This window comes from Musa acuminata, unplaced genomic scaffold, assembly GCF_036884655.1.
Source record: "Musa acuminata AAA Group cultivar baxijiao unplaced genomic scaffold, Cavendish_Baxijiao_AAA HiC_scaffold_773, whole genome shotgun sequence".
NCBI classification, from domain to species: domain Eukaryota; kingdom Viridiplantae; phylum Streptophyta; class Magnoliopsida; order Zingiberales; family Musaceae; genus Musa; species Musa acuminata.
In genome coordinates this window covers 1,472-14,221 of record NW_027021002.1, presented here as the reverse complement: position 1 = coordinate 14,221, position 12,750 = coordinate 1,472, and the positions used below count along the sequence as shown (strand labels likewise).

The 12,750-nt window shown below is 31.3% G+C and overlaps 1 protein-coding gene across 1 annotated transcript; it reads right to left on the bottom strand.

Annotated features, from left to right (window-relative positions):
- Positions 1 to 8,912: 8,912 nt before the first annotated feature.
- Positions 8,913 to 11,856, bottom strand: LOC135663940 (NAD(P)H-quinone oxidoreductase chain 4, chloroplastic). The gene has a single exon (XM_065176896.1). It carries the CDS (start codon positions 11,029 to 11,031, stop codon positions 9,619 to 9,621), a length of 1,413 nt encoding a protein of 470 aa, XP_065032968.1. The 5' UTR covers positions 11,032 to 11,856; the 3' UTR covers positions 8,913 to 9,618.
- Between the last annotated feature and the right edge of the window lie 894 nt (positions 11,857 to 12,750).

Sequence of the window (12,750 nt, the reverse complement as noted above, 5' to 3'; positions counted from 1 at the left end):
ATAAAAATCTGGATAGAAAATATTTGGATTATAGAATTCTTCATTTTTGCCTTAGAAACAATAGTGATATTGAGAACAATAGTGATATTGAGAACAATAGTGATATTGAGAACAATAGTGATATTGAGGACTGGACCGATATGTATATCGGTACCGAAATTTATAAAAATACTAATAAAAATACTAAGACTAAGACTCATCAAAAAAAAATTTTTGATTGGATGGGAATGAATCGAAATTATTCTACCATATCAAATCTAGAACCTTGGTTCTTCCCAGAATTTGTGTTACCTTTTGATGCATATAAGATTAAACCGTGGATCATACCAATCAAATTACTTCTTTCTAATATTTATTATGAAAATGATATTAGTCAAAATCAAAATGAAAAAAATATTAGTCAAAATCAAAATGAAAAAAATATTAGTCAAAATCAAAATAAAAAAAATATTAGTCAAAATCAAAATAAAAAAAATATTAGTCAAAATCAAAATAAAAAAAATATTAGTCAAAATCAAAATAAAAAAAATATTAGTCAAAATCAAAATAAAAAAAATATTAGTCAAAATCAAAATAAAAAAAATATTAGTCAAAATCAAAATAAAAAAAATATTAGTCAAAATCAAAACATCAAAGATTCCGTTAAAATAGAATTTCAAAATTCCAACCAAGAAAAAGAGGGTCAATCAAATCTTGTATCAGATCCACAAAAACAAAACCAAAAGGAATATCTTGAAGAGGATTGCACGAGATCAAACATTAAAAAAGGTAAAAAAAAAAAAAAACAATCCAAGAAAAATAAGGAAGGAGAACTAGATTTGTTCCTGAAAAAATATTTTATTTTTCAATTAAGATGGGATGACCCCTTGAATCAAAAAATTATTAATAATGTTAGGATATATTGTCTCCTACTTAGATTGATAAATCCAAGGGAAATTGCTATATCCTCGATTCAAAGAGGAGAGATGCATCTGGATGTAATGCTGATTCAGAAAGATCTAGCTCTTACAGAATTAATAAAAAGGGGAATATTAATTATCGAACCAATTCGTCTATCTTTAAGAAGGGATGGAAAATTCATTATATATCAAACCATAAGTATTTCATTGATCGATAAGAGTAAACACCAAATTAATAGAAAATACATAAAGAAAAGATATGTTGATAAGAATAATTTGAAAAAATCCACTGGACGACATGGCAATATATTTGTGAATGGGGATCAAGATCATTATAATTTCTTTGTTCCTGAAAATATTCTATCTCCTAGACGTCGTAGAGAATTGAGAATTCTAATTTGTTTCAACTCTCATAATCGGGATATTGTGAATAGAAATCCAGTATTTTGCAACGAAAACAACATAAGAAACTCTGAACAATTTTTGAATGAGGACAAACGTCTTAATACGGATTTAAATAAATTAATTAAATGCAAATTGTTTCTTTGGCCCAATTACCGATTAGAAGATTTAGCTTGTATGAATCGCTATTGGTTTGATACCAATAATGGTAGTCGTTTCAGTATGTCAAGGATACGTATGTATCCACGATTCAGAATTATTTAATAGTATATTTCCTATATATCACATGCCGTTTTCAGTAAATAAAAACCGAAAGATGTACGCATATGGTGTGTTACGTTCTGGTACATGATACGTATTTACTTGTGTATCAATTCAATTGAATCTAGAAAGAAATCTACAGAATCTTTTTAGGTGCAAAGAAATCATTCTCTTTCGTAAATGCAGAAATATATTATCCTTTTCTTTTCTATCTAAATCAAATGGAAAATTTGATTTAGATAGAAACGGATAAATCTAAATTTTTGCGTGTACTAGATTAAAAAAAATTGACATAATATAATAATTATTATTTTATTTTTCCTGATCGGTAAAATCCATGGCATGGAAAAGAAAGAAAAGAAAAAGATAAAAAAAGTTTTATGGTCAAAAATTCATTCATTTCACTTCTTCCACAAGAAGAAAAAGAAGAAAACAGGGGTTCTGTTGAATTTCAAGTATTAAGTTTCACCAATAAGATACGAAGACTTACTTCACATTTGGAATTGCACAAAAGAGATTTTTTATCACAAAGAGGTCTACAAAAAATTCTGAGAAAACGTCAACGTCTGCTGGCTTATTTGTCAAAGAAAAATAGAGCGCGTTATAAGAAATTAATTGACCAGTTGGATATTCGGGAGCCAAAAAATCGTTAATTAAATCGTTTGAATTAGTATAGTAGTTATTAGATTTTTTATTTTGATGAACCTCCTACTTTTTTGAGGAATTCATGAAATAATGAATTAAGGAAGAAAAGATATGACTGTACCGGCTACAAAAAAAGATTTCATGATAGTTAATATGGGTCCTCACCACCCATCAATGCATGGTGTTCTTCGACTGATCGTTACTCTCGATGGTGAAGATGTTATTGACTGTGAACCCATATTGGGCTATTTACACAGAGGGATGGAAAAAATAGCGGAAAACCGAACAATTATACAATATCTGCCTTATGTAACACGTTGGGATTATTTAGCTACTATGTTCACAGAGGCAATAACGGTAAATGCACCAGAACAACTGGAAAATGTTCAAGTACCTAAAAGGGCTAGCTATATCAGAGTAATTATGCTGGAGCTGAGCCGTATAGCTTCTCATTTGTTATGGCTTGGGCCTTTTATGGCGGATATCGGCGCGCAGACTCCCTTTTTCTATATTTTCAGAGAGAGAGAATTGATATATGATTTATTCGAAGCCGCCACAGGTATGCGAATGATGCATAATTATTTCCGCATCGGAGGAGTAGCTGCCGATCTACCTTATGGCTGGATAGATAAATGTTTGGATTTTTGCGATTATTTTTTAACAGGAATTGTTGAATATCAAAAACTCATTACGCGAAATCCCATTTTTTTGGAGCGAGTCGAAGGAGTGGGCATTATTGGTGGAGAGGAAGCAATAAATTGGGGTTTATCAGGACCGATGTTACGAGCTTCTGGAACACAATGGGATCTTCGTAAAATTGATAATTATGAGTGTTACAATGAATTCGATTGGGAAGTCCAATGGCAAAAAGAAGGAGATTCGTTAGCTCGTTATTTAGTACGAATCGGTGAAATGAGGGAATCTATAAAAATAATTCAACAGGCTCTAGAAGGAATTCCTGGAGGACCCTATGAGAATTTAGAAGTCCGACGCTTTGATAGAGCAAAAAATTCCGAATGGAATGATTTTGAATATAGATTTATTAGTAAAAAACCTTCACCCAATTTTGAATTGTCGAAACAAGAACTTTACGTGAGAGTAGAAGCCCCAAAAGGGGAATTAGGAATTTATTTGATAGGAGATAATAGTGTTTTCCCTTGGAGATGGAAAATTCGTCCACCCGGCTTCATAAATTTGCAAATTCTTCCTCAGCTAGTTAAAAGAATGAAATTGGCTGATATCATGACGATACTAGGTAGTATAGATATCATTATGGGAGAGGTTGATCGTTGAAATGATAATTGATACGACAGAAGTACAAACTATCAATTCTTTTTCTATATCGGAATCCTTAAAAGAAGTATATGGACTCATATGGATCTTTGTACCCATTTTGACCCTTATATTGGGAATTACAATAGGGGTACTAGTAATTGTGTGGTTAGAAAGAGAAATATCTGCAGCGATACAACAACGTATTGGGCCTGAATATGCCGGCCCCTTGGGAATTCTTCAAGCTCTAGCAGATGGAACTAAACTACTTTTTAAAGAAGACCTTCTCCCATCTAGAGGAGATGTTCGTTTGTTTAGTATTGGACCGTCTATAGTGGTCATATCAATTCTACTAAGTTATTTAGTAATTCCTTTTGGGTATCGCCTCATTTTAGCCGATCTCAGTATAGGTGTTTTTTTATGGGTCGCCATTTCAAGTATTGCTCCTATTGGGCTTCTTATGTCAGGATACGGATCGAATAATAAATATTCCTTTTCAGGTGGTCTACGAGCTGCTGCTCAATCTATTAGTTATGAAATACCATTAACTCTATGTGTGTTATCAATATCTCTACGTGTGATTCGTTGAACATGAACTTTATACTTCTTTCCTAGAAGTAAAGGAAAGAAGTTGAATGTAATGTATTGAATAGGTATTTTATTTTTTATTCATCATTCGGGTCAATGAGTTAAACCAGATAGTTATATGAGTGAAACAAAACAACTTAGAAGTTTGCAGTAAGAAGATAAAATCTCATTTCATATGTACAAGAATAAAGTTGAAGTAAACATAAGCAGTGTAAACTGTTTACCCCAAGATTAAGATTCTTTCATTAGTCATCATATCTTGGAGCGGGTGTAAAAGATCAACTGTATGGAGTTTTCATTACTGTCTTGTATTTATTACCATGCCGTAGATCAATCAAAAATCAGTGGACGGTTAGGAACACCAAAGTGCACAAAGGATTAGTAATAGAGATAATGTAAGGTATCAAAAAAAGAGATATTTCTACAATTTATAAAACGAATAAAAATAGGGACTTTAAGTTGGTTTATATTTATAAATTTATAAAATATAAATTTATAAAAAAAATAAAAAAATGAATAAAGATATTGATGCATAAAATAAATAAAAGAATAGATAAGAAGAGATTCGTCCACCTCCCATGGATTTGATTCCTTCCCCTATAAAAAAACTTGCAATGCCAACCCCATTTGTAATTCCATCAATTATATATCTATCAAAAAACTGAGTTAGTTCGGTTAATCCCCTTATACCCATGGTAAAAACCTTAGTATAAAAAATATCTATGTAACCACGATTATATGACCAATTGTATATCCCATTTTTTATTTGGTCCAAGAGAATCCTTTTAGGACCACCTTTTACAAATGCATTGATAAAGTTCAAATTCCGGAAAAACGAATAAGCAGACCCATATAAGATATATGCTATGAATAGTCCGGAAATAGCTATACTTACTGAAAAAATTGCATTTGTAAAAAATTCATACCAATCCACAGAATAACTCGAATTTGGATGGAAAAGGTTTGTGAGTGGAGTTAACCATTTGGATAATATATCCAAATCTATTACTCCTTGATCAAAATGAATTCCTATTGATCCAACAAACAAAGTAAATAATACCAATATAAGCAGAGGAAATAGCATAGTATTGTCCACTTCGCGAGGGTACATAGAAGTGTACTTTTTTTCGAAAGAAGTATTAAAGTATCGTATGCATTTTTTTAGATTATTATCAATTTTATACATATCCTTTGAAAAAAAGAAGACCCTATTATTCATTGTTGATAAAGGTAAATTTCTATTGACTGCTTTGGCTACCTCCTTTCCCCATAGAGATATTGAATAGGACGAACTATTTTTTGTGCTACTGTAATCTTGAAAATGAACGCGCAAATGTCCATCAAAGGTAAGTAAATACACCCGAAACATATAAAATGCAGTCAATCCTGCTGTGAAACAAGCTATTATTGCGAAAATTGGTGAATACAACCAACTATCATTAAGAATTTCATCTTTGGACCAAAAACAAGCAAGAGGTGGAATACCGCAAATAGAAAGTGTACCCAATAAAAAAGTAGTTCTTGTAATTGGAACATATCTTCTTAAACCACCCATAAGAGCCATATTCTGACTTTTTTCTGGCGAATATCCAACAATAGGTTCCATTGAATGAATAATGGATCCGGATCCCAAAAACAATAAAGCTTTAGAATAGGCATGGGTAATCAAATGGAATAAAGCAGCTCGATAAGAACCTATACCTAGAGCTAACATAATATAACCCAATTGAGACATTGTAGAATAGGCTAAACTTCTTTTTATATCTCTTTGAGCAAGAGCCAAAGTAGCTCCTAGTAGTACTGTTATTACACCTATTAAAGATATGAAATTCATTATGTAAGGTATAGCTATGAAAATAGGAAGAAGTCGAGCTACAAGAAAAATTCCTGCTGCTACCATAGTAGCAGCGTGTATAAGAGCCGAGATGGGAGTGGGTCCTTCCATGGCATCGGGTAACCATACGTGAAGGGGGAATTGTGCGGATTTAGCAACTGCACCAATGAATAATAAAGAGGCACACAAAGTAGCAAATAAAGAACTGACACCATTATTATGGATCAAGTTATTAGTTATTTCGAACAAATCCCGAAATTCGAAACTACCTGTTATCCAATAAAAACCTAAAATTCCTAATAATAAACCAAAATCCCCTACACGGTTAGTTACAAAAGCTTTTTGACAAGCACTTGCTGCAGTCGGTCGTGTGAACCAAAATCCTATTAATAAATAGGAACACATCCCCACCAGTTCCCAAAAAATATAAATTTGTATCAAATTGGAACTGGTAACTAATCCCAACATGGAAGCATTGAAAAAACTCATATAAGCAAAAAATCTCAGATATCCTTGATCATGAGACATATAATTGTCACTATAAATAAGAACCAAGATTCCAACAGTAGTAATTAGTATTGACATAATAGAACTAAGTGGGTCGATCAAATATCCGAACTCTAAGGAAAAATCATTATTGATGGTCCAAGACCATAGATATTGATAGATAGAACTTCCATGTATTTGTTGAATAGATAAATTGGCTGAAAACCCCATAACTATACTTAACAGTAAAACACTAGGAAAAGCCCATATACGACGAATATTTTTTGTTGCTGTCGGAATCAGTAGAAGTCCAAATCCTATTGACACAGTAACTGGAAGTGGAAGAAAAGGTATTATCCATGCATATTGATATGTATGTTCCATAAGAAAACAAAATGAAATCTTTAATAATTCTACTATTCTAGTCTAGTCTTAGTAGAATATTCTATTCTGGTAATTTATAGCCATATTATATAGTATAATAAGAAAAAAGAGTTATACCAAAAGGAGTACTTGATTCTAATTATGTTTTAATAAAATTATATGTTTTAATAGGTTTAAAATATATTTTCAAACAGGTTTTAAATATATTTTTTAATAGGTTTTAAATATATTTTTTAATAGGTTTTAAACATATTCGAAAATGCTTTTTTTAAAACTATTCTACCAGGGAATAAGTATAGATAATGACTAAAAGGAACAATCTATTTTGAACAAAACAATACATGTCTTTCACATACAACGATAAAAACTGGTAACCCTTTTTGAATGGCAGTTCCCAAAAAGCGTACTTCTATGTCAAAAAAACGTATTCGTAAAAATATTTGGAAAAAAAAAGGATTTTTAGCTGCAGTAAAGGCTTTTTCCTTAGCGAAATCGGTTTCCACCGGACGTTCAAAAAGTTTTTTTGTGCAACAAACAAATAATAAAGTCTTGGAATAATCGGAATTGACATACCCGAAGAACTTCGAATTTTTTAAGATGAACGATTCACATTAATTAATGTATTGAACTCCTCAATATCAATATGAGTTAGAACTAGCTGTTGTAGTATGTAGATGTGGTATGTAGAATAAAGGTATGTATATCGAATTCTGAATATTTTTTCTATCTACTTTTTTCACAATAGAAAAATATTTTTCTATTGTGAAAAGTAGAGTATGATTACGATAGAAATGAAAATTCTTTTGTTTCTTATATGCCTAACAAAAACCTAATTAGTTTGGTAAATCTTACCATTATGCATTATATATATAATGAAGAGACCATTATATATAATATGAAGAGTATTAATACTCTAATGATACTAAGGAATGATACTAAGGTGTCGAAATCGTTAGAAAATTTCAAATTCTTTTGATTTAGTGATGAAATTGTTATACATATGAAATCCTGGTTATTTAATCTTCTTCATTGAAAAAAAAAATATTTTTTTTTTCATTTTGTTTGAATCTATGAAATCAAATCGGATAAATAAAAAACGAATCAAAAAATAGAAAATGAACAATTCTTAGTTCTATACCTCGACAGACAACAAAACTATTGAGTTCTAACTGTTTTGGAAGAACTTAGTTTCTAGTACGCGAAAGTTTATTATTAAAACTAAACTTACTAAAACTAAACTTACTTTATTATTAAAACTAAACTTACAATGATCCCAACTAAAGATTCTTTTTTTGAATAGAGATTCAAATAGGAATTTAAATGAATTTTGATTTATCGATTCTAATGTTTACTAAACTATATTGAATCCTTGATTCTCGACGATTCAACATGAATTGACTATTATTATTTCAAGTAAGCCGCCATGGTGAAATTGGTAGACACGCTGCTCTTAGGAAGCAGTGCTAGAGCATCTCGGTTCGAGTCCGAGTGGCGGCATCCTTGAAATCCTAGAAAATAAATCCTCTAAAAGAGACACAATGGATCCTATAATGTATTCAATTCTCGATTTAAATTCTCTAATGGGACCCCTTTTTATGATATTTACAACTTTAGAACATATATTAACTCATATCTCTTTTTCGATAATTTCAATTGTGATTACGATTCATTTAATGATCTTATTAGTCCGCGAAATCGTAGGATTGCGTGATTCATTGGAAAAAGGGATGATAGCCACTTTTTTCTCTATAACAGGATTATTAGTTTCTCGTTGGATTTCTTCAGGACATTTTCCGTTAAGTAATTTATACGAGTCATTAATCTTCCTTTCGTGCAGTTTCTCCATTATTCATATGATTTCCAAGATGGGGAACCATAAAAATGATTTAAGCACAATAACCGCACCAAGTACCATTTTTACACAAGGCTTTGCCACGTCGGGTTTTTTAACTGAAATGCATCAATCCGCAATATTAGTACCTGCTCTACAATCTCAGTGGTTAATGATGCACGTAAGTATGATGTTATTAAGCTATGCAGCTCTTTTATGCGGATCACTATTATCAGTCGCTCTTCTAGTCATTACATTTCGAAAAAACATCGATATTTTTTGTAAAGGTAATAATTTCTTAATTAAACCATTTTTCTTTGGTGAGATTCAATATTTGAATGAAAAAAGAAGTGTTTTTAAAAACACTTCTTTTCTTTCATTTCGAAATTATTATAAATATCAATTGACTCAACGTTTGGATTATTGGAGTTATCGTGTCATTAGTTTAGGATTTACCTTTTTAACCATAGGCATTCTTTGTGGAGCAGTATGGGCTAATGAGGCATGGGGATCTTATTGGAATTGGGACCCCAAAGAAACTTGGGCTTTTATTACTTGGACCATATTCGCGATTTATTTACATACTAGAACTAGAATACATATTAGAAGTAGAACAAATCAAAGTTTGCAAAGTATGAATTCGGCACTTGTGGCTTCTATAGGATTTCTTATAATTTGGGTATGTTATTTTGGAATCAATCTATTAGGAATAGGTCTACATAGTTATGGTTCATTCACATTAACATCTACTTGAATAAACTACACAGATAAATAATTGAATAAACTACATAAAGAATACATAAGAACATCATCCCATATATATATAAAAAGCTTCTTGTTTGTGCGAGTTTTTGAGAACCGTTTGAATCATTCCTTATTCAAAACGGTTCTCAAAAACTCAAAATGCATCTCATTACAATTCTAATTCACTTTATTCTTTTGCATTGTACAGCGAACGATTTTAAAAATCTTAAAATCAAAGACAAAAATTATATTTCCGTATTATTAATGAAAGACTATCGATGAAAGTAATTAGATAGGATAGCTTGCACCCTGTCAACTGATAGCGAGAGAACGAAATCCGGATAAATACCAATACCTATTACGGGTAGAAAGATACAGATTGAAACAAATAGTTCTCGTGGTCCAGAATCCGCAAAATTAGAGTTTGGAACATTGAATAGCTTGTATCCATAGAACATCTGACGTAACATAGATAATAAATAAATAGGAGTTAATATCATTCCAATTGCCATTACAAAAGTAATTAGCATTTTTGGCATTAAAAGGTATTTTGGACTAGTAATTATTCCAAAAAATACTAATAATTCCGCAACAAAACCACTCATTCCTGGCAATGCAAGAGAAGCCATCGAAAAACTACTGAACATGGTAAATAGTTTTGGCATTGGGATCGATACCCCCCCCATTTCGTCGAGATAAACAAGACGTATTCTATCACAACTCGTTCCTGCCAAGAAAAAAAGCGCAGCACCAATAAATCCATGAGAGAGTATTTGTAAAATGGCACCGTTGAGTCCCATTCCGGTTATAGAACCAATTCCTATAATTGTGAAACCCATGTGAGATACAGAGGAATAGGCTATTCTTTTTTTTAAATTCCGTTGACCGAGAGAGGTTGAAGCTGCATAGATTATTTGAATCGTTCCCACTATTACCAACCAGGGAGAAAATATAGAATGAGCGTGGGGTAATAATTCCATATTGATCCGAATAAGTCCATATGCGCCCATTTTTAATAAGATTCCAGCTAGAAGCATACATGTACTGTAATGTGCTTCTCCATGGGTATCTGGTAACCACGTATGTAGGGGTATAATCGGCGATTTGACAGCATAAGCAATAAGGAATCCAAAATATAATATTATTTCCAATGCCACAGGATATGATTGATTAGTTAATTTTGAAAAATCTAATGTGGGTTCATTAGGGCCATATAAACCCATACCTAGAACTCCTATTAAGAGAAAAATGGAGCCCCCCGCAGTGTACAAAATAAACTTTGTGGCCGAGTAGAGACGTTTCTTTCCCCCCCACATGGATAAAAGTAAATAAACAGGAATTAATTCTAACTCCCACAGCATGAAAAAAAGTAAAAGGTCTCTAGAAGAAAATAATCCTATTTGACCGCTGTACATTGCTAACATGAGAAAATAGAACAATCGCGAATTTCGAGTAACTGGCCAAGCCGCTAAGGTAGCTAAAGTGGTGATAAATCCTGTCAGTAAAATAGGTCCTATGGAAAGCCCATCGATTCCCAGTCTCCAGTGAAAATCAAAAACATCTATCCATTTTAAATCTTCCTCCAATTGGGTTAATGGATCGTCCAATTGGAAATGATAACAGAAAACATAGGTTGTTAGAAGGAGTTCCAACGAGCATATACATATAGCATACCACCTAAACATCTTATTTCCTTTATGAGGAAGAAAGAAAATGGAAGAACCGACGGATATCGGCAAAACAACAAGTATTGTTAACCAAGGAAAATAACTCGTGATAAAGACAAGATACGTTTGACCAGAAAAACCCGTGCTCGGAATAGAATAATATATTTTCTCGAGTACGGGCTTTTGTCGGTAAAGAGGAATCAATTGATTCAAGTGGATTTTTTTGTAACGTATCAATAACCTAGACCCATGCTGCGAGTTGTTTCATATGATAAATAAACACGGACACTCAAAAAATCCGTGGGGCAGGCGGATTCACATCTCTTACAACCCACACAGTCCTCGGTTCTTGGTGCGGAAGCAATTTGCTTAGCTTTACATCCGTCCCAAGGTATCATTTCCAATACGTCTGTGGGGCAGGCTCGTACACATTGAGTACACCCTATACATGTATCATAAATTTTTACTGAATGTGACATTGGATCTATAAATTCCAGATTTTAACATCAAAAATTTTCAATCTGGTAGAAAATTAGTATTTATATTATAGACACCAGACGAAGCAGTGGTTTATTAAAATTTTAAGAATCAATATATTTCTAAATCTGTTCATGAGAAAAAGCCAAGAGACTTTGATTTCCGTTTCAAAAATCATGATCATACGAGTCACATGTGTAAATAAAAATTGGCCGACAAAACAAATTGATCAATCATTCAAATCAATATTTCAATATTCATATTTTCAATATGAAATATGAATATATAAAAATAAAACTAAATTAGTAATTTAATTTATTTTCGTAATATGATTAACATATTATTATTTAATAATATTATTTTTATTATTTTATTATAATATTTATAATATTATGCAGTATATTATTATATAATACATTTATATTATTATATAATACATTAAAAATACATTAAAAACATTAAAATTTAAATACATTAAAATTAAATAAAATAAACAAATAAAAAACGAAATAAAAAAATTATAATACCAATTAAATTAAGAATATAATTATTTTTCATTAATGGAATATGAAAGTGAAAGAATAGAAATAGAAAAATATTCCAATTTCATTTATATTTTCTTATGCTTTATCATGTTGTGTGGTGTCTTGATTTATATGATCATTATAACTGATTATTCAATATATGATCATGATAATTATCACTAATTATTCAACAAATTCGATTGATTGATACGAGTTGATTTTCTGTTTCGATGAATCGACGAAACAATAGCTAGACCAATAGCTGCTTCAGCAGCTGCAACAGCTATAATAAAGATTGAGAAAATGTTTCCTTTTAATTGGCGACTATCAAATATATCAGAAAATGTTACAAGATTAATATTAACCGAATTTAGTATAAGCTCAAGACACATAAGTGCTCTAACCATGTTTCGACTTGTGATCAATCCATAGAGACCGATAGAAAATAAATAAACACTCAAAAAAAGTACATGCTCGAACATCATTGACTAACTCCTTATCAATCTCGATTCATTTCAATATGAACAATTGAAGCGATTCGATTTTTTATTTATTTAGAACTTCTAAAATTCTAAAAACTTTTTAATTCTTTTAAAATTCTAAGTATTTATTATTGGCGAGCCATAGTAATTGCACCTATCAAGGAAACTAAAAGAATTATAGAAATTAGTTCAAAGGGAAGATAAAAATCTGTCGATAAATGAATCCCAATTTGTTGAACGTTACTTATTAGGTC